We start from the raw sequence: 27,052 nt of genomic DNA on the forward strand, positions 1-27,052 counted from the left end.
CAGCATGCAATGCTTCCTGGTTATTTTGTTCAGTCTACGGTTCATCCCACCCTAGAGTTCAGATGTCAGCAACATGCTGGTCGTGCTGCAGAGCTATATTTGTGCCTCTACAGATAAAGCTCGTTTCTTCCTGTCAACAGAGGAGTTGGTTGTCCAGCTGCACCTCAGTCAGTTTCAGGTCGCAGGTGGTCCTGGATAACTGAGCACGCTGACCTCTTATTGAGACATGTGGGAGGTCTGGTGCTTGTGAGGTGCCCTTTTACCTTATTTTTGTAATATAGTGTACATGTATTATATTATATTACTATGCTATTACATGCATAGGGATTTTATTATATTTTGAGACTTGGATGTGGGGTTGTGGTTTTGACTTCAGTTGTGGAGAGCACTGAAACAATAGATGTCACTACTTTTCAGAGGAATATTTCCTTGGCCGTGTTCCTAGATGGTGGTGTTGAGCTATAAATTTTCCAAGTCTTGGCTTTCATGTTCACACAGTGTGGGCTATATAATGCCTGTTTTAATTAGTCATAAAATATGACTGGACATTCATCTAAGTCAGAAAAATAGACAACGTCAGTGTACTGACACTAATAATATGTAAACCATCGTGGCTATCTCTGCCTTTATTAAATACACACGTTAAACATTCACAACAGGAGAATTAAAGAAACAATTTCATTTCATAACTGGCCAAACATCCATTAACAGTATTCATTTGAAACATGCACTTCATTCTGGTGTAGTTCAGACTTGATGAACTGGCAAGAGACATTTTTGACTATATATTCAGATTGAACTGCTGAAACTCAACTATATTGTGGTGTGTCATTTACTGACCAGCTTGAGGTCATTCCAAAGTAATAATTTTGATTACATTTTGGGTACTCTAAAAGACTGGATTTGTTCTTATTTTTTATGTCTGCCTGTATTCATTTCTTTTAAGGGTTGTAATTGTAATTTGTTGTATTGCGTTTCAGGAGATTCGGCACCATCAAAGAAGCCTTACATTATGATACCTTCTCTATTGTATTTTACTTTTGTGTCGATAATTTCGTATGCATGTTAATACTCAGTTCTCCATCCTTTATCATTCCTAAGGAGTTAAACCTTAATTTAAAGTAGAAAGTTCACAAAAAATATCATTAGCTTTGTAGAGGTACAAGGTGCTCTTTCACAACATTCTGGTAACAAATGATGGGATTTTTTTGAGAGCAGACTCCACATAGCCATACACTATTATTTGTGCTCAGTACACCCATGAACATTTATGGGTGTAGTGTATCGTCTGTTCAATAAATGTTCAGTGATTGGTTAAAAAGCTTTATATGTAAAATTATCTCTGCAGCCCTGAAATAAACACGTCCCATAGAGTTTAGAAAAGTTACAGATTTTACAGTTGGCAAGCAGATGGTTACTCCTCCTACCACTTTACATCTCACGCACATTGTAAAGAAATGACTGCAGGGCAGGATTACTGCACGAATGACATTAACATGTGAAATAGACCTGCACTGTTTGCAGCTGTCAGATACTTGTGATAAGCAAACCACAAGCAGAGCAAGTTCTTAGAAAGATCAGAATCCCCTTTAGTCAGTGTGTTCACCAGATTTTCTAGTAATAAGATCTATTTCCAAGAGAATTTAGGTAATTTTTACTTGCATCTTGGTTCAATTTTATTATGTACAACACATTATAGGTAGTTAGCTTGTATTTTACAAGCTCATAATGTCATAACAAAATACAATAGATGGATTATAGCAGGATATTTATCAGAGGAGGGAGCACTGTGCCGTAAAACAGTGCGAACGCCTTTTAGAAAGTGGATAATCCTGTAAAGAACAAGCAACAATTGAAAATTTAGCTTGTAATGTTGTTTTTTTTACCATATTAGCAGAGTTAACATTAATCAGAAATACTAAAAGTAACAGAATTCATAGACAGTATATTGTTTCGACTGATCATTCTGATAAAATATGGAGAGGGAAAAAAATTAAAAGAAAAAATCTACATTAAAATAAATTCCAAAACAAAGTCTAAAAAAAATACACTCCTACTTAATTTGGATCAGTGAAGGTGACACAACAATCACATCAGAGAACTCCTCCTGGACTCCTCGAAACTCAAGGACAAAGTAACCGTTCCACTCCCAAAGCTCACCCTTGGCCTGTGCTTTCCTGAAGCAGTGTCGTAGTCATTGCCATTGGTCTTGACGCTGATGGATGAGGAAGGAGTTGAGGCAGAAGACCCACCGAGGCTGCCGGACTTTTTTCTTGAAGTTGTGCTGTGTTTTAATGTAGCTTTGGCAGCCACTTTGAAAGCATGGGCTGCAGTGCTGCATCTGACTTCCTCAATCGTGTTCCTGGAGGGTTTGAAGAGGATGATGTAGACCTTGTTGAAGAAGATACAGGCTAGCATCCCAAAGCTAGATGCCAGGATAGCAATGACCTCCACAGCTGAAACAAACTTGCCGTAAGTACTGAAGTATGCAGGAATAAAAGAGATCCAAACAATAAAGAATATGAGCATGCTAAAAGTAATGAACTTGGCCTCTGTAAAGTTTTCTGGAAGTTTCCGTGACTTAAATGCAAAGAAGAAACATATGGCTGCCAATATGCACGTGTAGCCAATTAAAAACCCAAGAGCCATCACAGAGCCCTCATTGCATGTGATAAAAATGATCTCATCGATGTCATGATTTTGGTAGCTAGAAGGAGGGGCGTTGTAAAGCCAGACCACACATATCATGACTTGGACAAATGTGCACAGAAACACCAGGAGAAACTGCAGATTCAATCCCCACCATTTACGATGGAGACTCGTAGGAATCTTGGCCTCAAATACCAAAAGGACTCTGTTAGTTTTGACAAGGATGCAGGAGATGCAGAGAACAAAACTGACCCCAAAGGCAGGTTGGCGTAAACGGCATGTCCAGTCTTGTGGCTCTCCAATAAAGATGAGAGAGCTGGAGAAGCAACAGATAAGTGAGAAAAGGAGCACATACGACAGTTCTCGGTTTGTGGCCTTCACAATTGGGGTGTTGCGAAATCTGACAAAGACTCCAATCACGAAGGCTGTTAAGACGACACCCAGTACTGCACATATAGCCAGAGCTATCCCAAATGGTTCTGTCCAGGAGAGAAACTCGACTTCCTTGAGGAAACAGAATGTGTGGTTCCCGTTTGACCAGGAGTTATTTGGACACTTGGCGCAAACACTGGCATCTGTATAAGAGAAACTGTGTTAAAACTCTTATCATTCATCAAGTCTAACATTAGCAGAGAGTGTTTTGCATCTACCTACATACCTTTATGATTACTGTATTCACCATCAGAACACTCTGTGCATTCAAAGCAGCAAGTAGGCATGCTGTCTATGATCCCCTTTCTTGTGCCAGGTTCACAGTCCTCACTGCAGTTAGAGAATGGCACCTTTAGAAGATAAAACAAACAGGAAGGTTAATGAGAAGGGTTGATTTAGATGGGCGTTCAAATGTAAAATAGAAATTTTACATTTTTCTCTGTGATCGTGTATATTATATATGCAGCTGTTTTTAACATCACCATAAAAAGTTATTGTCTTTAAAAGGTAGACAGATGTGAAGTACATCTGTCTACCTTTTAAAGACCAGTCCAGCTTTATCAAGTCTAAGTTCTGCTATCTTTACCTTAAGTCAGGAATCAATATGCATATAATAGCATATTGAATGATGACAGGAAAGCTGTATGATAATCGTGCATAAAAGATGGTTGTAGCCTGTGTCTCTGAAATGTAAAACCAGTGGAACTATCTTGGAGCGTGGATTATACTGTGTTGTGGACACGGACACAGAACTCTGCAGATGGCACTTAAAGAAATCCCCCAGTAACAATTTAAAAAGAAGTCTACGTTACAGAAGCGGAAGGCAATGGGCTTCACACACACCATCTTACATAACAGAGACTGAAGCAGACACCACCTGACTTATGGATGTGGAAACTATACCATACATGTGAGTCTCAGTGTTTACTCTGTCCTAATGGGTTAAATATAGTGTGATGTTCATTTTATCCAATGTGGAAAGGTAACAAATACTGGCCCAGGAGGTGGGCCATACACTGCATTTCCAGTGGTGGTGAAAGGAGGCCAACAGGGGGACTACTTCCCAGATGGCAAAGGCCAAAATGCAAAACTCGGAGCTGAAAAATGGTAATCCACAACCACAGAGGTGACATCTGTATTTAGCTTCACATAAAATCACAACTTTAGTTTTGGTTCACTCTTATTGCTCCGATAGTACTTATGCAGACAGCTGTTTTACCTTAAAAAGTACCATTTAGCAGCTGAGACACTAATATGTCAGTGCCGCGTTCCCTTGTTTCTGCTCAATGACAAGAAATAACAGTGTTTTAATGGACATACAAAAGAGTTTCACTGACCTCTGTGCTATAGCCATTCCAAAGAATTTTTGTCCTGTCAATGAACAGCTTGGCTCCTCTCTTGGCATGCATGTTGTAATATCCAACCTCCTCAAAAACCACAGAGCCATCTTCAGTAGACCTGTGCCAGTTTATAATGGTGTAATTTGCTTCCATATCTGAGTTCTCGTCAAAGCGCATCTTTTCTCCCATGCTGTTGGTGTAGTTCAAATGCCTAAGCTGCTTAAGGACCTGAGAAATAGAAGAACATGCTTTCACGATTCACACATTGGCATATCTAATATTTAACCCCTTTTATTAAACATAAATTAAATACATTGTACCTGCCATGCTTCCATTTTTTTTATATCTGCGCAGGAATTGTTTGCAAAAAGTCCACGTCCAGGTGTGCATGTGAGTATGTCCTGTAGCGCCTGTGCAATGGAATAAACTGCAACATAAACGTTATAGGAGATACGAAGGTGTTTGTAGTCCAGGTATGGTGTTTCAACACTTGCGATGTCCTCCTCACCACTACACAAAGGCCTGAAACTAGTGCTGCCATTCTCACTTTCTTGGAATCTTGGGCTATCTTCTAGATAGCAGTTGAAGGTTTCTTCCCAAAACTCTCTGACAAATTCATTATGACTGTCTTTCTTTGGTTGGACGTGCTGTAAGAACTCTCTAAAGCCAGGTATACGACCTGCCTTTAGAGCAAAACCAATAGTCCCTGCCATAACATCAAGATATTCTGGTTTAGCAACAAGGGAGGAGATTGCCCAAGCTTCACTGGCTAACCAGATCCGATCTGTGATGTTTCTCCTAACCATCTCTTTGATTAGAGGTTCGACATCTGGGCCACTGGCAAACACAACGATTACTTTAGCTGTGGAATTCTCAATCCTGTCAACCAGAGCTTTGATTTCGTGATCCTCAAAGTACTGAGAAATAAGTTCATTTAGATGAATGCAGATGTCTCGCTCTTCCATCTCCTTCTCAAACTTTTCAATCCCTGGACGCCCATACTCATCATCGGAGGCCACAGCAATGACCCAGTTCCACTGAAAGTACTCAATAATGTCTGCCATGGCTGTGGCCTGGTACTCATCTGTAGGAATGGTTCTCATGAAGGACTTGTACTGATTCTTGTTGCTCAGTAGGCGGCTAGACGAGGCATAACTGATCTGAAACAGGAAATTGCTCAGTTAATCTATCAGGTTTTCATTGCATCTTCTTAATTATCTTTAGCCACTTTCAAATCATTTATTGAACAAACACGAAAATCATTATATGTAGACTTAATTTTTATGGATGTAGATAAGAAAGTAATGACGTGTTGTTGACATAGCTATTACCCAGAAACTCACCTGAGGGATATAAAATAGACCCAGCAAGTTTGCAACTGCTGTGGAGACAGCAGATCCAGCAGCTCCTACTACTGCAATGGTTGATGGTATGTGATCAGTACAGTTGCAAAACTCATCTAAATTTAAAGAGTCGATCTTATTTTGGGCCACAAAACTTAGGGTGGCTTCCAAGGCTTTTGACACAGTGTTGCAAGTGTCAAAAATCCTGTAGCCCAGCGTGATGTTGGGAAGGAGCGTACTGCTGTTGTTAATCTCTTCAATCGCAAAAATCATGGCCTGGAGCCAACGAAAACCACGGAAATTGAACCTGTGCAAAGAAAAAAAAAAAAGGCATGAGTACGACACACTTGGTTTGCAAAAGCGTTTTTTGTTAACTCAGAGCATAAATTACCTGACACACTGGGTGGATTCTGGCCGGGCTGCAAGGTCTTGATCTTTGGATGCAATGCCGAAGTGTAAGGGGAAAAGACCTCCAAGTAAAATATCACCAGTCATCTGTGCTCTCTGGTGGGGTCCGTACGTTGAAATCACATAACTGGACCCCAGCAGTGTCAAATAATACAGAAGCAGTCTCATCTTTTTTTTTTTTTCTTTGATTGGATACGATTGTTTTCTGTGACTTCCCAGGGTGAAGAAAATTTCAATATTAACTTCTCCCATCAATCTGCCTGCTGTGTTGTTTTGTGTTATTCATGTTTATGCTGATGAAGGTCTACCTGTTTGAAACATAGAGATGAACAACTCATTGGTTAGAAATAAGTACCACTGGTGAAATCGTTAGAGTTTTTCGTTTTTAATTCAGAAAAACACAGGAATATGCAGAGTGTGTAATACTGATTTAACTCTGATTATTGAGTTCATTTTCCAGCTTAAGCAGGGACAAAATATTGTAATGAGCCATTATGGCCTAAGGCTATATTTCTTGCTTGAGCCAGACCACTCAGATACAGAAGTTTTCTAAGAGTTAGGATTTTTCTTAATGAGCTGACTTCTTTAGTTGTAATTCTAAGAAGAGATACATTTAAATATTTCACACCTCACTAACAGTGTCATAGTGTTCTTGAAATATCCTAGATGAACTGAAACAAGCACAGGATATACATGAGCCAAGAGAGAAGTCACACTCTAATGACCTTCCTGCAAATGCTATGGCCAGTGAACCCAGTCACCATGGAGAAAAGCCATAGCGGCCCTGCAGCAGCTGGCTAATACTGCTGGAAAAATGCTGGGGCAGAGCCGTGATAATGAAGTAACTACAACCCCTAGGAGCCATTGTTTGCCACATTACGGAGAAGAAGAAGAATTTTTATTGCACTAAGGACAAACAAAAAAAACACATTAATTTTCCACAATTAGGATTTATTACATCTTGCAGGTAAATGTTAAAAAAAACAGAAAGTAACTCAGTTAATTCAAAGAACAGTTTTAACTAAACTGTGATTAAAAATTGACTCAAAAGCGTTTTAAAATCAATAAAGCCACTAACCATGGTTTTATTACTGGTTTCAAATGATTAAAAACCTAAATCAGAAAGTAGTTATGGGTCTATTGTTTAAAATAATGTCCTGCTTTTTAAACATCCATTTAAAACAACAAAAATATGGCATATAAGCTCAAATAAAACTTACCTCCCAAATTCCCGAGTATTACTTAAAGACATGTGAAACAGTCAATCTGCAGCTATTCGCCGATTTTAAGGACTTTTTCCAAAATATCCTGGCTGCTGAATGATTTCACTAGACAATGCTGCTGGCTTCTGAACCTCTTTCTGCAGATGAATCATTAACAAAGAGAAGGATAGGCCATTTCCTTCAGCTAATGAAGTCAGCTCACAGTTCACTCCTCCTGAAAGAAATCACATCTAAAGTGGCAGAGAATAGGTTGGGGCTTAAAATCTATTCTTTTGTCTACGCTATTACAAATGAAAATTAATGTATTTCCTAGTACACAGCCTCATTGTTGGATTAAAAAAGACATGTTGTGTAGATTGCCTTTCTGTATGGGCTTTGATAAAAATGGTATTTTAAACTGGATTTGGAACAGGATTCTGTGTAATATTATTATTATTATTAGTAGTAGTAGTAGTAGTATTACTATTTTTATTATGTAATAACTAAGTGCCTTTTTCACGTTTACATTTTTATTGTATTTCATCTGCATTGTGATTCCATGAACTCCTGGAAGCAATGGATTGTACCCTTATGTTCAACTAATTGTTTGGAGAACAATTAGTTGATTCCCGCTCTGATGAACAAGTCAATTTGTTGCTGAGGAGATGTCTCCAGTGAAAACCATTTCACTTTACAACATGTTGACTTACCAGGGTCCCAAGGCGACTGTGTGTTCACGAGACATCAGGCACACGGAAGCTCTCCAGAGGTTACAATAAGTCTAATAAGTCTGTTCTAAGTTTCAGTCAACTTCTTTATAGCTAGAGGAAGGTCGTCATACTACATGCAGACCTTGGTCTGCTAATCAGCAGGCGTATAAAGTACTGTAAGAACCATTAACAGTAACATTTGGTAAATGAGGCCAATAATCTTACAGCAAATTAGTGCATGGTTAATTTGTTCACATATTATTGAAAGAAATGACAATAAATGAGTAAATGTGTTTCTAGATTTGAAGTGAAAATAAATTATAAAGTGAATTAATAAATTCACCAGCACGTTTTTATGACCGAATGTATGAATCAGTAAGAGTAATTCATCATTAAGGTTTCAATAGCTTTTTTTTATAGCATTCAGTTTAATTCAAATGTAAAAACATGTTTAGTATAAATGTCATCTACGCACAAAAAACAGCTAAAATAATTTTTTTTCCCGCTTGCTCCCACCTTTATAAAGTCTTGATATGTGAGTGCTCGCACAATTCATTCTGATCCACTCTTTTTCAGAAATGGCACATAAGTCTGAAATGTAACATAATGTGTAAAAAAATGTTGGGCTGTGAAGAGTTCACGGTGAATGAATTTATTCTCATACACAGTGTGGAGTGGGACAGATCAAAACAGACTCACACAGAGTGCAGCATTCAGCTAGAAAGGTAAGGAATGTCTCTCTTTTTTATTGATGTGGCTTTAATATATCAGCTGTAATCTCAGCTTGTTAGTTTGTGTAATTAGTTTGCATGGCTTATTTTGTAATGTCATCTTATCTGAGTCACGGTGAATCATCGGTACATTATATAAACACTGTAAAATTATAAATTTATTATGATAAAGCACTATCTGCCCTCATTTACTCAGTAAATAGACCATGAAATATACTTTGCATGAATAACAAAGTAAAAAATTAGTGCTTTTAGTTTCTACTGTTCAGTAAAGTTTCTGTATGCGTAGTTGTAGCTTACTGTTGATGGTATGAAATGTGAGCTTGTTCATATGTGAAGTCATATGGTGATTTATACACTAATAATAATAATTATTAAATGCATAAAGGCTTTGAGTGCTCAAGTAGAGCAGAACAGTGCTATGTGAGAACTAGTCCATTTATCATTTACCAACTCGGATTAAATGAACTGTAAAACAAAACAAGTTTACTTTGTTTGATCAGATAACAGCATTAAATATCATTAAAAACTAGTCCTGGTTGTATTCACAATTTTCTCACTGCCAGTTCTCAAGTTTTGATTTTCTTCTAGTACCCACACAATTAACTGAATAATTCCTAATTATCATAGATGTCCGGTGCAAAGGTGCTGCAGTTCCTGCAGAATATTTCACGTAGAAAACCTTTGGAGCCTGAGGGTGAAGTGTCCAACTTTTGCCGGTGTCTGACTACCCTTGATTTGGTGGCTCTTGGGGTCGGCAGCACACTGGGGGCCGGTGTGTATGTGCTTTCAGGAGAAGTGGCCAGAGCTGTGGCCGGGCCAAGTATCATAATCTCCTTCCTGATAGCAGCAGTGGCCTCCATCTTTGCAGGACTGTGTTATGCTGAATTTGGAGCTCGTGTTCCCAAAACTGGCTCTGCTTATCTCTATAGCTACGTGACTGTGGGTGAGATATGGGCTTTTGTCACGGGCTGGAACCTCCTGCTGTCTTATGTCATAGGTAACAATAAGGCCATTGAATGAATATTAATCCTGGAAAAATCATAGATTAAAATAATATTTGTCAAGTGATTTTAAGTAACACCAGGTACTGTTTGCTAATGGCTTCTGTTGTTAAGGGACATCAAGTGTAGCCAGAGCCTGGAGTGGGACCTTTGATGATCTCATTGGAAATGTCATTGCCAACTCTTTGGGCAAACAGGTTGCAATGGATTTACCTGGATTGGCTCCCTATCCAGACTTCTTTGCAGCAGGTATCATAATGCTCTTGGCAGGTAAGTTTCATATACTAAAAACCTAATTATTTATTAACATAATACAGGTACTCTTAGTTTATTATAAGTTTAAAAAATGATAAAAAAAAAAAACACAAGAGGCTGAAGTGTCCTACATATTTTTGACTAAAGTAAATATTTGACAAATGAGTTTCCACTGGGTTCATTGACATGGTGAAATTAATTCTTATATATTTTTCTTTCTAGGAATTCTTGCATTTGGTGTTAAAGAATCGGCCACTGTAAATAAAGTTTTTACAGCAGTTAACATCCTGGTGTTGCTCTTTGTTATCCTCTCTGGGTTCATAAAGGGGGACATCAACAATTGGTACAGATATGAAGACACCCTTCCAAACCAATCCGAGTATGGCCTCCCCCTTCCCCCGTTATTTTGGCTTCTGCTGTATTTTTCTTTCTTTTTTTTTTTAGCTGCTTGACTGTTGATCACTGTTTACAGGAACTATACGACCCTGAATAAAACCACCACATATGGCAGTGGAGGATTTTTCCCTTTTGGTTTTGAGGGGACATTAGCAGGAGCAGCCACTTGCTTTTATGCATTTGTTGGATTTGACTGCATTGCAACAACAGGTAACTTTTAGGATTTGTGTTTCAAAACCCTTTAAATGCAAAGCCAGTAATTATAATGCACTGCATAAGGAAAGTGAAAATTTGATCACAATGACTTCAGAAGATGTTTGTGGCAATTTCAATTGTCCAGAAAAACACAGAGATCTTTGCACACTAGAATATTCTCTACAGCATATACATTTTCTAAAATAGTTTATTTTATAGACATGGTGCTATGTCATAAAAATGCATCTAAAGATTAAATGATGATAAACCACACTGGGATAATTTTGTGTTTTTTCTTTAGGAGAGGAGGTTCAGAACCCTCAGAAGTCAATCCCACTTGGGATTGTGGCATCTCTCCTTATCTGCTTCTTGGCTTATTTTGGTGTGTCTGCTACCCTGACTCTTTTGATGCCATACTATTTGCTAAGCGTTCACAGCCCACTGCCTGTGGCCTTTACATACATCGGTTGGGGCCCTGCAAAGTATGCAGTTGCTGTGGGATCACTCTGTGCGCTCTCAACAAGGTATAATGCATGAAGTACCATGTATAAACAAACCTACAATTCTTTATACATTACAATATTCCTTTGGTGACATTTATAGCACATACACCAAATAAAATCACTGGGATCATTACTAGGAATTAAAACAGGGACACAAGAATAACTGAATTGCTCTTAATGAGCTATGAGCTTTTTTCCGAAGCCTTCTAGGATCAATGTTCCCGATGCCTCGTGTTCTCTTTGCCATGGCCCGGGATGGACTGCTCTTCAGACCTCTCAGTAACATGAGTGACAGACAAAGTCCTGTCATTGCTACACTGGCTTCAGGGGTTGTAGCAGGTATAACTAACTTTAAAAGAGATTATAATATAATTTTTTTAATTGCATTTTTTAATTATTTGATTTCGTTAAGGCCATCAGCTACTACACTGATAAAATGGTTGCAGAATTTATTTTTATTTTATTTTAATTTATTTTTTTATTTTAATTTCTCCTACTTCTTTGCAGCTATCATGGCTTTATTGTTTGACCTGAAGTCGTTGGTTGACATGATGTCGATTGGAACCCTGTTTGCCTACACACTTGTTGCCATTTGCATTCTCATATTAAGGTACAGATCATCACAAGTATGCATGTTGGCACCGCACTTATTACTGCTTATTATTATTAGTAGTGTTAGCATTTATTATTACTCTGATCCTAAATAATTGCTTCAGCACTGGGGAAAAATCAGCTTATTTCTTTATATTTTGCACCTAACAAACAAGACTTTCTTGCATTTTTTTAAAAGTGGTCTTCACCATTACTTGTCCAGCTTTCTGAAGGTCTTCTGAAGTTTTTCTTTGGACACTGGCTGCTTTCTCACTCAATTTGAGTCCAGTCCTTGTACCTGACCATTTTCAGAGGAATGTTTTTTGGTTGTTAAATCACTAACCTATGAATCCTTCAAATATAAAAAGGGTTTCTAACTGAAAGGATGAAATGGTAATATGTCTAACAGACAAAGCATCAGTTTAAAACTGTACCTTGATGCGCTTTGTTCCTAGCAGCCTGTCAGACCCCCCCAACATTGGTTGCCATTTTTTTCAGTTAATGCCAAAGATAACACTAAGAGCTATTAGCCAGAAATTAGCGTATCTTTGTCTTTGACCCAGTACTGGAGTTTGACAGGACTTGTTAGTTATTTCTTGGAGAAGTATAAGATGATTTATGTATATATGGTTACTGACGGTATTGTTCTCTTGTGCTTCTGAGTTTGGTTATAGTTCTTGATTTCTCGTTATGTTAGTCACCCCTCGTGTCCATTCTCTCTCTCTCTCTCTCTTTCTGTCCCTTGCTTGCTCTCTCCCTTGGCTCAGTCATGTCTCTGTGTTTGTTTACCCTTTCCTTGTCTTGGGTTGTATGTCTTGAGTCTGTGTTTCCGTCCCTGTGTTTATGCTTCCTCTCTTATTTTGATAGTCTCACCTCCTGTGTTTGTTTTGCTCTGTCTTGTTTCCCTGATTTAGTTCAGCTGTGTCCACTTATGTGTTTCATCTACCTGTTTGCCTCAAGTGTATATTTAAGACCTCAGTTTCCTTAGTTCCTTGTTCCAACCACCATCATGCTGTGCCTCCCTCGTGTTTTGTTCGCCTAGTTGATTATTAATTCCATTCTGAGTTTCCAGGTTTTCGAGTTTGTGGCTTTCCTGTAAGTCCAGCAATAAATCTGCTTTTTGAGTCCAGTCCTGCCTCTGAATCCTGCATAAAGCTTCAGCATGCCAAACACAACACTACACCACAATCTTGGCATGGCGTCCAGTTTGTCCTTAATAAGTGAAGAAACTGGAAATGTGGAGGACAAAAGAAGACATGGCTTAAAATATTACCTACAGCTAATGAACAGTATCTGAAAGTCATGTCCTTAAGACATAGAAAAATATACAAAGAGCCAACACAGGATTTGAGAGATTCATCTGTCCCCTCAGTTGTTCCAGCCACTGGATGATCTCACTGGAATGATGGCTCCCCTTCTGACGGGAGCAAGGAGTAAATGCTGAGCTTTGCCAAATACCTCAACACAATACAAGAGCTAGACTAAAAACCAGTGGCAACGGGTCTTATGGAGTGATGTCTGCAGCTAAAGCACGGTGGAGACCTTGTCATGTTGTGGGGCTGCATTATAGCCAGTGCTGTTGGAGATCTTGTCCAAACTGAGTGGCAACTAGTGGTGGCTCATTAGTAAAGGCTGCTAGGGCTTAACAAAATACAGAGAAATAAGTGGTCACTCAAGACATATATGCACAGGGTATATTTGTTATTGAAACAAGCTTACCTTTATGAGTGGTTACAAAGAACCTGTGATAAGAGACAGAATTAAGTTGTTTATACAACTGAATGAGTATTATCACTGCCTTCTATGATGCTTCTAGTATACCTAATAATATTTTTAGATATACAGGTCAGTCGCAAAGTGGCTATCTTCTCAACAAACTCAAAATATTGACTATAATACGGTCATATTACTGTCATAAAATGTGTGCGTACGCTAGGTAGGGAAATAATAATGCACAATAATGAGCGTAATGAAATTAAACAGATGCATGACTCAGGGTTTGCTTTGTTGAAGAGTTCATGAAGATATCAGGTTTTCTTTACTTTAATCAGTCACTTATAATTACAAAAGATCATGTAATGAAGTGCTGTTGACTTGATGTGTGTTGTTCAGACATTAAAAATAGACTCCAGGATGTGAACAAGAAAAAAAAACCAGGAATATAATAATTTAGTGCTTTACGAGAATATTATAAGTAGAATTAACTAAACACCTTAAATGTTAGCACATTTTTTAATTATATTTCCTTAATTTTACAGGTACCAAACTGGCCTCAGTGATGATTCTAGTCTAAGCAAAGCAGAACCTTTTACCATTGGAGGGATATTATGTCCTCCATACCAAGCCACTACAAGGACATCAAAAAATGTGTCCCTTTTAACTTTTGTTATTAGTGAGTTATCATCTTTCTGTTGTACTGTACGTAGATCTTTTTATTTATTTAATTTTTGATTAATAGAACTCAAACTTATTGATTTATTGATTCTCCTCAGTCTTTTTAGCAGTTGTTCTCAGCGTCTTCGTATCTGAGGCTGTAGATTACCTGCAAGCCCTGCAGTGGTGGAGCTTACTTTGTCTTTCTATGATAGTAACAATGATTTTTCTCATCATCCTCATCGTCTGGAGGCAACCGCAGAATACAGCAGAAGCTGCTTTCATGGTATGAAAGAAAGACAGTGAAGACTGATTAATGAAAGCATAGAAATAGAAACAGAAATTTAGCCAACCTGTATTATCATTACATGTTTATTTATTTTTTTAAGCTCTAAAGTTCTGAATTTTGGGGGGTTGTTTTTTTTTTTCTTTAATATCTTTTAACAATGCTTCTCCTCTTTTATATCCCCAGGTTCCCTTTGTCCCATTACTTCCTATTTTTAGTACCTTTGTCAATGTCCATCTAATGGTTCAGCTTGGATCAGACACTTGGATCCGCTATACAGTGTGGATGGGAGTAGGTATGTGCAGCACATTTCTGTTACAAAATACATAAAAAAGATTATACATGTGCAAAAATATCTCTTTTTATGCATTTTGACCGCTACGTTTCTTTTAAAATTTTGAACAGGTTTGATCATCTACTTTTGTTATGGTGTTCGCCATAGTGTGCAGAAACAAAGGCTTGAAAATTCACATGATCGAGTCAGTATTCACAGCATCGCTGCTGCTATGGAACAAAGCATGAAACCCGGACAAGATGTAACTGGATAAATACACAGTGTATTTAATGACATAAATTTTAAAAAGAATACCTGATTTGCATAAATCTCACAATGGTGATTGTCTCAGGAATTCACAAACTTTTATTTGGCAGCATCCAGCAATGCAAGGCTTTATGCAATACTCTGCTTTTATATTACTGCTTTGTATAAGACATATTTAAAGGAAAGAATGAGGAAGGATTCAGCAAGTATTTCAAGTATAATCACATAGTTATTAGTACTATATAACAAAAAAAAACCCCAAAACATTTAGCTTATATAGTAAACGGTAGATAATCTAAAGAAATTTGGATTTTGTGAACAACAGAGTTGAAGATGACAATGTTTTTAGTAGAAGCGACCAGAATGGACAGAAGGACAGTTCAGGTTGAGCCATTTGGACACAAAGTCAGAGAGCCAAAATGGCCTGGACATGTGCAGAAGAGGGATGGTGGATACACTGGACAAAGGATGTTGAAGATGGAACTTCCAGGGAGGAGGAAAAAAGGAAGACCACAGAGAGGGTTCATGTAGTGAAATAGGAGGACAGAAAAGTATGCTAGGGACAGGGTGAGATGGAGGCAGATGATCCCCTATGCTGAGTCCTAAAGGGGGATTTTGTGATCATTCTGTCACAGATGTTCAAAAGGAATTGTACTCACGATGCTCATTTCTTTTATGTGACAGAGTCATATTACTCACAATTCCTTCATGTTTAAATGCAATTCAACTATTTTATTTTTCTGTATATAATACATTGTAATGGCATAGGTTTAGTTTGTTTGCCTTGTACTTAACTGCCAATATAGCCAATACTGTGTTATTAAATGGACTTTAAAGTAATCATTTTCTATTGCCATAAACATTTGATATGCATGAAATTAAAAAGGCATTCTAAGTTTTGAATGAGATGCTCTGCACTTTATGACTCCTGTCTCCCTATTTTCAGTTTTAGTTTTTTCTTTCTTACATACCTTCCCTATGACAACCTTTGTAAACATGCCCACAGCCATGCCTCCTCCACGCTATGATCAAATGCCACATTTATTTACAACACGTGATATGAGAGGAACCAATGAAAGGCGTGCTTTGTTTAAGCAGGCACCGTTTTTAAAAAATGCTCTCGATCAAAACATAAACAGACCGTCTGTAGTGAAAGGCAAAAGAAGCCGTCCTCAAAAAAGAAAAATTCCACCTGCTACTCTGGAGGAGTTGTTGGATACACTGCTGGAACACAGTAAAGCTGTGGGTTTGTCAGGAACTGAGAAATATCACACTAAATACACTGTATATTCACCTACATTACCCCTGTCTCTGGCATTTTTACACAACAAAGGCACACAGTTCCTTGGCCTTACAGATCTACAGCTGCACTGTGTCTAAATGCTGCAACAGTGACTGAAGAGCAGGCAGAAGCTACTGAAGGACACACAAGACTTCAGCACAAGAGGTTGGTTTTGATGGTGTGCAGGAAGAATCACAGCTTCAGTGATGCACGCTGTATTTGCCACAAGTTTGGAAACACCAGCCCAAAGTGTTGTTAATTGTGTGTGCTACCCTGAAAACGGTGTCTGTTACACAAACAAGATGGGGATGGAGCATGAAGAGGACGCATGAAAGGCCTACACCCAAAAAATTGCAGCACATCACTACAAACTGCAGGTTCGTTTATGCGGTTTTATTGTGAACACCATTTTTCCTGAACTTGGAGCATCTCACAATGTGTGACTGTTGTAGGGAGGGGTGCCTGGAGATTAAGTTTCCTTTTAAATACACAACAGACAGCATTAAGCAGGCATTGGAGCACAAGAGTTCTTCAAAAAAAAAGTGTGCCTTCCAGAACTGGTGGGAAAATATTTCTCCAAGCGTAGTTCTGTTCTGAATGCCCCATAAATTTTTATTTAGAGGGTCTAGATTTATGCCTGAAGTGCATTGCCATGCAAATAATTTGCATTTACTAAATATGTACTTACTAAGTACCACTGTTCAAAAGTTGAATAAAGAAATACACAAATTTCTGCCTTTTATTAAAACCACTTTATAGAACATCAAATCAGTTACAATGTAGAATCAATGTCATTTATAGTTTACGAATGACAAAATTTTTACATAAAATAATGACAGCATTTACATAATAACACCCACTAACATTCTGTAAATTTACTGTATCTTTTGAAAAATTATAACTATATATACACACACACAGCACAAGACTTTTAATAGTACTTAAGAGCAAGTTACATTTTTCCCTGGTTTTACTACCATAACGGGGCACGTGTTCACCAAAAAGGCAGCCAACCTTCACTATCTTATCCTGAAGGGTCTCCTCTTCACCCTCACATGGAAGAAGTAATCTGATTGGCATGGTGGTATGCAGCATTTTGTACTTGTTGTGTAAACTACCTACAACTTGCTCGACATGAATTATGGTGGGCAATAGCTCTTGTATCTTCAATGTCCTTGGCATCAAGTTGACAGAAGCCTTTTGTAAAGCAAGGATCGTAACCTCTGCACACAAAGATGCTGGACAGGAAGATCAAACGGCGGATGAGTGTGAGTAAAAGCATTTGGAAATGCCACAGTTTCTTTGATGCTGGCAGGAAAGCTTTTACATTGTTGAATAAGGACAGTAAAATAGTAAAACAAGGTATTCCAGTATAATATTTTACTTTTTTGGTGTCATCCTTTAAAACATTTTTCACTCAGCTGTCTTTTTCAACTGTGATTCAAGCGTTCTGTTCTCCTCCAACAGCTGGTTTATTTCTGTTCTGTTCACAGCACACACAATCCATCGGCTGTCTTTTAGCTTCTGTGTCTCTCTCTGTCCATCTCCATTTTCTACATTTGCTGCTACTACCTCAGCCTCCATCACGTGGTGATTAAGGTGTCGGTCTTCTGTCGTGTCCATCTCTGGCAGCTCTTCATGTAACTTCTATGCAGGCCTCACCTTCAGACTCTGCTCCTCCATTACTAAAGCCTGTCAGATACAATGAGTGCATACATATAAGGCAAATGTACACCAGAAGTCCAATTAAAAGTGCATGACTCATCAAAAAGCTATGTGCTGCTTACCGGACAGTGAGAGCATTTTTTATGTTGGTGGTGGTGGGAGTTGTATTTACCTCCGACTGCTGCTCTTTGTTGCTTTCGTCGCATTCGTCGTCTGTGACGGTCCAAGTTTGAAGCAGGGATTTCGGAGTGCCCCAGGTATAGCGTTGGAACCCAGTCAGGATTTGTTTCATCCATTTCATAGGCTGGTTTGCCTGCAATTATGCTAAGTAATTAGCAACTCTATAAATAGAACGCAGTTCTGCAAAACCACACATTGAGATATTTGTTCAAATTTGCTATGACTTCAGAGCGCATCGCAAATAAAACTAATAGGCTATACAGAGTAATATGAACTTATTTAGAACTTACCCGAATGAAAATGTCTGGAACACACCAACAGATATCTGGGGATGGTAGAGAACTGGATATCAGCTCGTCTCACAGCTGCTATCCAGGCTATACGCCTTCTTTTGGTAACATCCGACACATGAGCTCCCTGGTTTTGCTTCCAGGTGGGGAAACAATGAAAAGATAGCCCATTTTCAAGCTTATTCCCTTGCCGGTCGTGCGATCTAACGTTACAACCCATCACACAGCAAGTACGAACCATAGCTGATATTATTCGTGTGCTTTCGCTCGCTTTGTTTGGCCTACTAAAATGGCACCTCGACCAAAAATCCTGGCCGCACCCCCTCTCACGACGTCACGTTCCAAAGCTCATGCGCCATGCGAGGCCCTGTTAACCAATCAAAGGGAAGACAGCGATACACTTTAACCAATCGGCGACTCTCCCTGTGGGGAAGCGCATTGTTCAAAAACCCAAAAAGCAATCGGGTAAAGCGGCTCAGCTGGTGCTAAGAGATCGAGACGAGGGGGGTTTTCTGAACTGATACAGTTTTACCTCAGCGTTGGTTTTTGGCGATCTATCGTAAACATTAAGCTAACGAGCTTACTGGAAACCAGGCACATTTTGGATATTCCAGGAAAGTTAAAGTGAGTTTTACTTAAATGTGGGCCACACGACGTTAAACAAGTTAACGTAATAGTTACAAAAATTAATATTAGATTGTAACTATAACTGTTTGACGGAGTTATGTAAGTGTGTGTTAAGCTAAATGCAATATCTACGGTTTTTGTGTGCTTGTTTTTGGTTTTGAGTGACTGCACGATTTTCCCATTTAAAACCAGGAAGCAAATCTCTTTGTTAGCATGTATTGGTACTTGTAGTAGAAATCATTGTTATTATATTTATGTTAGCTAGTATAAACATTAAAGTGACTCTGTTTAATTCACTGCAATATAGGCTCCGTTTACTACGTGCTTACTGGAGGCTAAACATGGCTACTTGCACATGTAAAGGTGCAGCACTGAGGTTTTTATTTTAGTTGCACTCAGTTCTGAGACACCTTCTTTTGAAGGCACAAAGTTGGCTTGCTGTAACAAGCAGTGAAAGGTGAAGATGGCTCGAGTGATTTTTGAATGCTAAACGTGGATTTTATACTTTTTAAATGCTGCTCAGTGTAACACGAAATACCATTTGGATTAAAAAAAGGGAATGAAATTGAAAAACCGCGACTTCTAAACTCGCTCATCTTAATAGCTACAAAGAATAAGCACTACAGAAACCCAGTGCCGTAGGACCTGCTGTAGAGCAGTTGTATTGATCAGCACTAATGCCAAACTTGTCTGGTCTGGTGAAAGCCTGGGAAATATTTCCTGTTTGACTACTTAAGCAGGTTCAGTTTGGCTTTAAACAGTAAACTAGTGTTCCTTTACCTGTCAGCTTGTTTGATCACAACACACCCATGTTTAACTAATTCATAGCAACGAAATGCTTGAACAGAGAATAATCCCATTTACTACTAGACGACATTACATCATTATTACAAACAACAGAGACACACTCGTGTGTGTGTGTTTAGTTTTTCATCTTTTATGTTGTATATTGCTGCTTTTCCAACACAAGCCTATATTATTCTTTCGAACTGACTTGTGCACACGCCCTCAGTCAAGCCCATGTTTGAAACATTTTGTAATCCCTTTTTAATACAATTACTACATACTAATGAAAACGTGTTATTCTTGGAACAGATAGACGGGCATGGCGCTGTCTTTGTCATCTCCGTGTGGATGCCCCTCTGATGAGGAGGAGGAAATGGCTGTGTTTGAATCTACAGCAGCAGAGCACGGAGGTTTGGCCAGACCACGTCTACCAGAGATCTCTGTTATTTCCCCGGGCCTGGACACCAGGCCATCCATTACAGGGCCGGTAAGAGTTCCCAATAAAAAAAACAACAACAAAAAAAACATATGTCCCTCAGGTATAACAAAACATGTTCAGAACAAATCTATATGAGATTTTTTGGGTTTTTTTTTGCTTTGTCTATATATATAATTGATCAATATTGCCAGAGGTGTAACTGTTTTTCAAAGCCATAATTTCATACCTCGCTTTTCCTTCAGAGGAGATGAATAACAGCCCCCCCCCCCCCCCCCCCCCCCCCCAAAAAAAAATAATAAAGGGAGGCAGGGAAACATTCTGTTTAAACTACATCATTCTGACACATTTCCAGTTCACTTGCTACCTCTCTGATTCTTAAACACTGCTGCTTTCTTCAGTCTGGCAGGCTTTAAATAGACATTAAAACCCCAAATGGGTATTGCAGTAGAGCGAGATGCAATATGTAAAATTCTAAACCCTGGGATTGCAGTTTGGTGGTGTTACACTTGCTAATATTTTTCCATTCTACCATCAAAACATTTACAAAGATGCTTGTGTGTTTAGAAAGTAGCAGTGAAATCTCAAAGCTGCGATGAAGGGGCCACTGAGAGGGTGAAGGTTTTCCTGCGCATCCGACCACTTACGGACACGGAGAGATCGAGAGGGGAAGAGCAGGTAAGACATTAAGGTCAACATTTTCGTTTCTTCTAGGATAAAAGCTTTCAGTACTCTGTAACTGTACTTGAGTCTATTTTGTTTTTCTTTTAGGGTTGTGTGGCTATCCAAGACGAAGAGACCCTGCTGCTTAAAGCTCCAAATGACTCTCAGAACATGAGAGCAGCAGAACGAGGCATCACTCCAAGTATTCACAAGTTCAGTTTCACAAAGGTAGGAGAGTCATATATGTAGCTCCTCTTTACTTAAACATACTGTTTCCAACCTGAAAACTCATTTAGAAAAAACTGTGGTAATCGCGTAATAATATTTTCAGAGAAGAACTTTAATGTAGTGGGGAAAATGGGAATGCTGGAGTGAAACAGACCAGTGAAGATGTTTTTTCTCTAAATTTCCCCTTAGATATTTGGTCCTGAGACAGCGCAGCAACAGTTTTATGAGAGCACAATGAAGGCGATGATAAACGATGTGCTTCGAGGAGAAAATAGACTTCTCTACACTTATGGTGTAACCAATTCTGGAAAGACCTACACCATTCAGGGTGAGTTATTTTCTGTTCTGCAGATATTACTTGGACACATAAATCCCAGGGTTAATTATGAGGTTTGTTCGTTATGTAATCGCACAACATAAACCATGCTTATCAAACTTTGGCCTGCAGGCAGCGGTCGAGAGGCAGGTCTGCTGCCCCGGGCTTTAGTGTCCCTGTTTAGGAAACTGCAGGGCCGTCTGTATGGTGGCATGAACCTGAAGCCTGTCTTGTATCAGGATGTGAGGCAGCTCAGTGCCAGTGAGGTCAAGGCAGAGGAAATCCGCAGAAACTCTCTGCTCAAAGAGGTAAACAGAAATATGACTTTTAAAGGCCTTACAGCATTACTCTGGAACACATTGTAGCAACAAGGTGAACTTCAGGATACAGTTGGACATTGTGGTGTTCCAAACGTATGTGACTACACTTTGGTATATTTGGCATATTCTTTTCCTTGCAGACTGCTACTTGGTTAAATGTTTGCCTGCAGATGAATTATGCATCTTCTGATTGTCCTTCCTCTTGTGGATTTCAGGATGGGAATTCTCGTTGCACTGGCACCACCACAATCTGGGATAGTGGCATCGGAGGACTCTCTGCTACCACTACCTTTGGCACTCAGCTGGAAGGTGAGGATAAAGGCGAGATTTTCATTCCTAAATGGAGTAAATTTTCTGCTAAACACACCACATGCTGTATTTAGAGTAGAATAGTTGGTGTTTGATGAGTACACAGCACTGTTTACAATATAAGAACACAAAAAGAAGTCAACATCAGCGTTGTTTGTGCAGCACATACCAATTTCCAGTTTAAACACCGCTTTCTTTATATTAAAATCATTACTGCCTTAAAAAACAAACAAACATGTGACTTTTAATTTGCCTCTGCAGACACGGACAGTGTTTGTCTGGAGCCGGACAGCCTGTCGCACAGCGGAGGGGAGGATCTCGAGGAAGGAGTGCAGTTTTCAATCTGGGTGTCCTTTTATGAAATCTACAACGAGTTCCTGTACGACCTACTGGACGCCTCGCCCTCCCAGCAGCCCCGGAAAAGAGTCACATTGCGGCTAAGTGACGACAAGCAGGGCAACCCCTACGTGAAAGGTAACAGTGGCTCATTCACAGGAATGGAGTTAAAACTAGATCAAAGTATGCACGTCGGCCTGCACTTCCTGAGGCTCATTCCCACCAGGCAGCCGCTCTCATCTGATGTATGTTACGCTTCATCAGGCAGGAAATGATGTTTAAAAACTGTAAATTGCTTCTTTCATTTTCCCCCTGCCTTTTCCTCAATTCTACCTGCAGTCTTTGTACACTTTGTGTTTGTGGGAGTGCAACAACACACCATGATGAATGAATGCATGAATAAAGAACTGTGCAAAAGATGGTTACGACTTTGAACACTACGTTAGCTTTATTCATGTGCTTCCTGTATAACGGCATGTGTAACTACTGCTGCAGCTCCTTCACGTGCACCACATTGTGCTTCTTCCTGTTGTATCAGACCTGACCTGGATCCAGATCCGCAGCGCCGAGGAAGCCTGGAGGATTTTGAGAGTTGGGCGTCGCAACCAAAGCTTCGCCAGCACTCACCTCAACCAGAACTCCAGTCGCAGGTAGGAGCATGTTAAACGGCTTGTTTACCTATTGAAACGTTAATTTGATTTACACTTGCGGCCACTCTGATTGTAAACGTATCGCTTACACAGCCACAGCATCTTTTCCCTCCGTGTCCTGCACGTCCACCCTGGAGCAAATTCAGGCCAGGCCATGCACATCAGCGAGTAAGTTTGCTTTTAATTACCCAGTCTTGATTTGAACTTATATTGATTAGTTTGTAAAGGTGATAATGTAAGTCTCTGTCTCCTTTTTAGGCTGACTGTGTGTGATTTGGCTGGGTCCGAACGCTGTAAAGATCAGCGTAATGGTGAGAGGATGAAGGAGGCCAATAACATTAACACCTCCCTCCTAACACTGGGGCGCTGCATTGCTGCCCTGAGGCACAACCAGAGCAATAAGTACGTTTTAAAATTTTTAGGTGGTGTAGTAAATTAGAGAAATGGTTGAAACAGATCATCTTGTGGAGCTTTTTACTGCTTTTCTGCTCTCAAGATCGAAAATGCTAAATTGCTATAAATTTTCTTCACGTCAGCTTCTGCAGTAATTAAATTATTGATCTGCTAATTTATGGCATGTGGATTTCCTACACTAAATCAACTTTTACAGCCTGTAGGGCGTTTTTGTTTTTTGCTAGTGTACATATAAAGATTTAATGACCAAATGGTTTTACTATATGTTTTCCTACTACATCAACAGGTCACGGCCTCCTCAAGTGGTGCCTTTCAGGGACAGTAAGCTGACCCGTGTCCTGCAGGGTTTCTTCTGTGGGCGAGGAACCTCCACCATGGTGGTCAACATCAATCCATGTGCATCCATCTATGACGAGACCCTCCAGGCCCTCAAATTCTCTGCTATTGCTACCCAAGTAAGAAACTCATTTGTACACGAGTACCTGAGTGGCTGGTTTAGTTTTGCGTCCTGTGTGAGATCAATCAAATGTGCCGTTTCTCTTCTTTAAGCTCGTCCACGGCCCGTCCACGAAGACCAGAGTGGCCTACATCCTGTCTCTCCTTCGTGATCCAACAGGAAATGGTAATGACAGCACGGTGATGGAGGAGGAAGAGGATGAGAGCGATGTCGACGATGGAGATATCACCATGTTAGATACTAAGGTAACATCCTCTGCTTTTTATGTAACACCTAAATATTAAGCACTTTTATTTCACTGACAAAATAAATCAACCTTTTATTTTGAAACACTACTTAAACCAAGTAACCTTAAGATCTTAAATGTGTCAAACTGTCAAAAGTCCATTGTTCTAACAGCCGACTGTTCTACATTAAGTCTTTGCTGCAGGCCATTGATGTTCTGAAGAGAGAGGTGCAGCGCCAGCGGGAAGAGAAAGAAGTCCTAGAAGCAAATGTGAGAGAGCAGGTGGTCTCTGAGATGATGGAGGTCATCTCTAGAATGCAAGATGGTTTCAGGTGTGTGTGGGTGCTTGTTTAAATCTGAAATGCCAATTTAAAGGCTTTTTTTGTAATACTTTTTAGTGGTAAGGAGCAGTAGGGACATCTAATGGTGTTTTCTTAGCAGGGATTTAGAAATGTGTTGTTTAACTGTTTTTGTAATGACTACATATAGCAACATTTCATATTTTCTCACCCTGTAGTGAGACACTGGATGCTGAGAGGGCGCTCATTGAAGAGAGATATGAAGACAAGATAAATAGCCTGCAGAAACACCTGAAGAAATTCTACACCCAGGAGCTGAAGGTTAGTTAATGACTTAAAAGTTTTTTAATGCTTTGCATTCTCTGCAAATTAAGCATTCGCAACGGTTTGCAATGCTCTCGCTGAATCTCTACCAAATTTATTTCTGTTCTCCCAGGAACGTGATCAGGAGATTGAAGCTCTGTCTGCTGCTCTTGAGGAAAAAAAGAAGGCAAATGAAGCAGCCCCCATGACGGCGCCACCTGGAGACTCTGAGGGCCCTCGCCGCTCTCAGCGCGTCAGTACGCAGACTGAACTCGGCAGACTGCGCGCTGAACTCGACCAGTGCCGCACTGAGCTGTGCACCAAGACTCAAGGTACAGTCTGACTGGAACATTTCTGATTATATGCACAAGGTTATTGTTCATGATGGCTGACTGATTTGTTCTGTTTGTCTGTGCAGAGGTGACAAAGCTTAAGATGCAGCTAGAAGTACCAGGTAGTGCTGGCACTCTCACCTCTGCTGCTGACCGCAAGCTGGAGGAGGGTCAGCGGGTCAGTACATGCTCTACACAAACTCACTGCTGCATGTGAGTCTCTGGACTCTTTGAAAGATAAAAATTTGTAAGTGTGTATATATATTTTTTGTTTTTTTACAACAGAACCTGCGTCAGCTGCGGCTCAATCTGCAGAGGCTGGGGGTGGACCTGCAGTCTGGTGAAAGAGCCTGCTGTCGCAACACAGGAGGGGAGAGGCTGCGCCACGCTTTAACAGCTGCAGATGAGACTTTAGCCAAACAGGTAGAGTCAAGCAATGTGCAGTGTGCAATTTGCATATTCAGTTTTACTTGTAAACTAAGATTTTCTTTAAATTATTTAACAGGGTGCTCAGCCCTCTGTGTTCTGCAACAGCTGAGAAAGTACTGAACACATTTTGCAAACTGCATGTTAAATTTCCGTCAGTGCAGTTTAAAAGTGCTGTTTCCTCCTAGTTAGAAGCAGCTTGTGAGGATAAAATGCATGAACTCTTTTAAAAAAAAAAAAAAACATGCATTATATTATGAGCAGTTCTCATTTTAAACTTTGTCGTTTTCTTCTCCGTCTAACTCACTTGCACCGGCAGATTTTAAACTAAAACAAGGTTTCTAACATCTGCACCAAGCTGTCACTGAGCTAGAGCATGTTTAGCTGTTGCTTTTTGCCTCACCTTCTGAAACTAAACAGCCCTCCCTCCCCTCCCTGTCTGCTCCTGTCTAACCCCACCCCCTGTCAACTGACTTCTTCTTCTTAGGGCCAGATCCTTATGGAGCTCCAGAATGACCTGATGCTGGTCAAAGCTGACTTGAGGCGGAAAGCGCAGACCCTGGCCCAAACACAGTCCCTCCCTCCCCAGCTGCCCCCGTCTGGCTTTGCTGCCCCCAGCATGCCGGGCTCCTGCAAAAAGAGAGGCTGTGGCGCCGGCGCACCGAGCGACCCCGAAAACCGACCGCCGCAAAAACGACCGTTTTTCCAGTCTTTGTTCCCATCTCGCACCCCAACACGTAAATACAACACCCGTGCTGCCGAGGATGCAAACCTGACCCCCTCCTCAAGGATTTTGCGGTCCCGCCAGCCATCTCCACCTCCTAGTCCGGTCGTCACCCCTCGTAATCTCAGGGGGAAGTACTGAGCTTTAAAGCAAAACTAAGTTGCTGTTGTCTTTATAATATTTTTTTATGTTGTTTTTCTACTTTAACTGTTTTATTGGCATCAACGGAACTGTTAATGCTTTAAGCTGAGGTAAAGCTGCTCAGTGGCTTAGTGACTGTATGGTTAAAATAGTGCATGTGTGTTAATCAACCTGCTCTGCCTCTGCAACTCCACTTTGTGCCTTTGTGCTGTACTCTCCCCCCACCAAACAATAAATCCTACAAACACATTTGACCAGCCTGAATATAATCATGCTTTAAAACTGTAGTAAATTTTACCCTTTCCAGTCAGTCCCTGCAAAGACTGTATGCTGTAAACTATTTACATATAAACAGTACTGATGAGCAATGAAGTGAGAAGTCAAATTCCCATTTGTATGCTCTGTGCTGTAAACTTTAGACTGTTGTGTGTGTGTGTGCGCGTGTTCGTATATACATGTTAATCTTGTCTGAATGTTTGCTCTTGAACATTTTATTTGGGATTCTTTTTGTACTATTGCACTATTGACCATTAAACCTTACCAAAAACAAGAAATGAGTATTTACTGTATGCAATGCTGCACCGTGCATACTGACCTGTTCTGTGCTTACTGCAGGTACGTTGATTGTTTTCACATTTCCAGCAAAGACAATGTCATGGGCTGGACAAAAATGGTCAGGATTG

The 27,052-nt window shown here is 39.8% G+C and overlaps 3 protein-coding genes and 1 long non-coding RNA gene across 4 annotated transcripts; 2 read left to right on the plus strand and 2 right to left on the minus strand.

Annotated features, from left to right (window-relative positions):
* The first annotated feature begins 142 nt into the window (after positions 1–142).
* zgc:175280 (cationic amino acid transporter 2 family protein) lies at positions 143–14,966 on the plus strand. Its single transcript, XM_063486616.1, has 12 exons — positions 143–178; positions 9,446–9,815; positions 9,934–10,089; positions 10,297–10,453; positions 10,547–10,680; positions 10,967–11,189; positions 11,371–11,507; positions 11,676–11,778; positions 14,018–14,151; positions 14,252–14,418; positions 14,605–14,713; positions 14,824–14,966. The coding sequence occupies exons 2-12, from the start codon at positions 9,446–9,448 to the stop codon at positions 14,964–14,966; spliced, it is 1,833 nt and encodes a 610-aa protein (XP_063342686.1). The 5' UTR covers positions 143–178.
* casr (calcium-sensing receptor) lies at positions 2,089–6,340 on the minus strand. The gene is made up of 6 exons (XM_063488037.1): positions 6,156–6,340; positions 5,765–6,071; positions 4,742–5,581; positions 4,419–4,649; positions 3,308–3,431; positions 2,089–3,224 (listed from the first exon to the last, which is right to left on the minus strand). The coding sequence occupies exons 1-6, from the start codon at positions 6,338–6,340 to the stop codon at positions 2,089–2,091; spliced, it is 2,823 nt and encodes a 940-aa protein (XP_063344107.1).
* A 2,135-nt stretch (positions 14,967–17,101) lies between the features above and the next one.
* On the minus strand, positions 17,102–18,645 carry LOC135933663 (uncharacterized). The gene is made up of 3 exons (XR_010573872.1): positions 18,377–18,645; positions 18,079–18,219; positions 17,102–17,933 (listed from the first exon to the last, which is right to left on the minus strand). It is a non-coding gene; the product is annotated as an uncharacterized LOC135933663 (long non-coding RNA).
* Positions 18,646–18,893: 248 nt separating this feature from the next.
* Positions 18,894–26,386, plus strand: kif20a (kinesin family member 20A). Its single transcript, XM_063486614.2, has 19 exons — positions 18,894–19,000; positions 20,099–20,276; positions 20,793–20,903; positions 20,997–21,116; positions 21,306–21,444; positions 21,565–21,740; positions 21,968–22,061; positions 22,323–22,535; positions 22,936–23,047; positions 23,141–23,215; positions 23,306–23,449; positions 23,748–23,916; positions 24,011–24,163; positions 24,337–24,476; positions 24,662–24,764; positions 24,880–25,078; positions 25,165–25,256; positions 25,364–25,501; positions 25,992–26,386. The coding sequence occupies exons 2-19, from the start codon at positions 20,109–20,111 to the stop codon at positions 26,367–26,369; spliced, it is 2,724 nt and encodes a 907-aa protein (XP_063342684.1). The 5' UTR covers positions 18,894–19,000; positions 20,099–20,108; the 3' UTR covers positions 26,370–26,386.
* Positions 26,387–27,052: the final 666 nt, after the last annotated feature.

Source organism: Pelmatolapia mariae, linkage group LG10_11 (assembly GCF_036321145.2).
Source record: "Pelmatolapia mariae isolate MD_Pm_ZW linkage group LG10_11, Pm_UMD_F_2, whole genome shotgun sequence".
Taxonomy (NCBI): domain Eukaryota; kingdom Metazoa; phylum Chordata; class Actinopteri; order Cichliformes; family Cichlidae; genus Pelmatolapia; species Pelmatolapia mariae.

Bases quoted from the DNA above. Each gene is read 5' to 3' on its own strand.
- casr (XM_063488037.1), bottom strand. From the start codon at position 6,340: ATGAGACTGCTTCTGTATTATTTGACACTGCTGGGGTCCAGTTATGTG. The intron at 6,072-6,155 runs GTAATTTATGCT...TTCTTTGCACAG, and splicing joins GAATCCACCCAGTGTGTCAG to GTTCAATTTCCGTGGTTTTC. The intron at 3,225-3,307 runs GTATGTAGGTAG...TCTCTTATACAG, and splicing joins TGAATACAGTAATCATAAAG to ATGCCAGTGTTTGCGCCAAG.
- zgc:175280 (XM_063486616.1), top strand. From the start codon at position 9,446: ATGTCCGGTGCAAAGGTGCTGCAGTTCCTGCAGAATATTTCACGTAGA. The intron at 10,090-10,296 runs GTAAGTTTCATA...TTTTCTTTCTAG, and splicing joins TATCATAATGCTCTTGGCAG to GAATTCTTGCATTTGGTGTT. The intron at 11,190-11,370 runs GTATAATGCATG...TTTTTTCCGAAG, and splicing joins CTCTGTGCGCTCTCAACAAG to CCTTCTAGGATCAATGTTCC.
- kif20a (XM_063486614.2), top strand. From the start codon at position 20,109: ATGGCGCTGTCTTTGTCATCTCCGTGTGGATGCCCCTCTGATGAGGAG. The intron at 21,117-21,305 runs GTAGGAGAGTCA...ATTTCCCCTTAG, and splicing joins ACAAGTTCAGTTTCACAAAG to ATATTTGGTCCTGAGACAGC. The intron at 22,536-22,935 runs GTAACAGTGGCT...CTGTTGTATCAG, and splicing joins GGGCAACCCCTACGTGAAAG to ACCTGACCTGGATCCAGATC.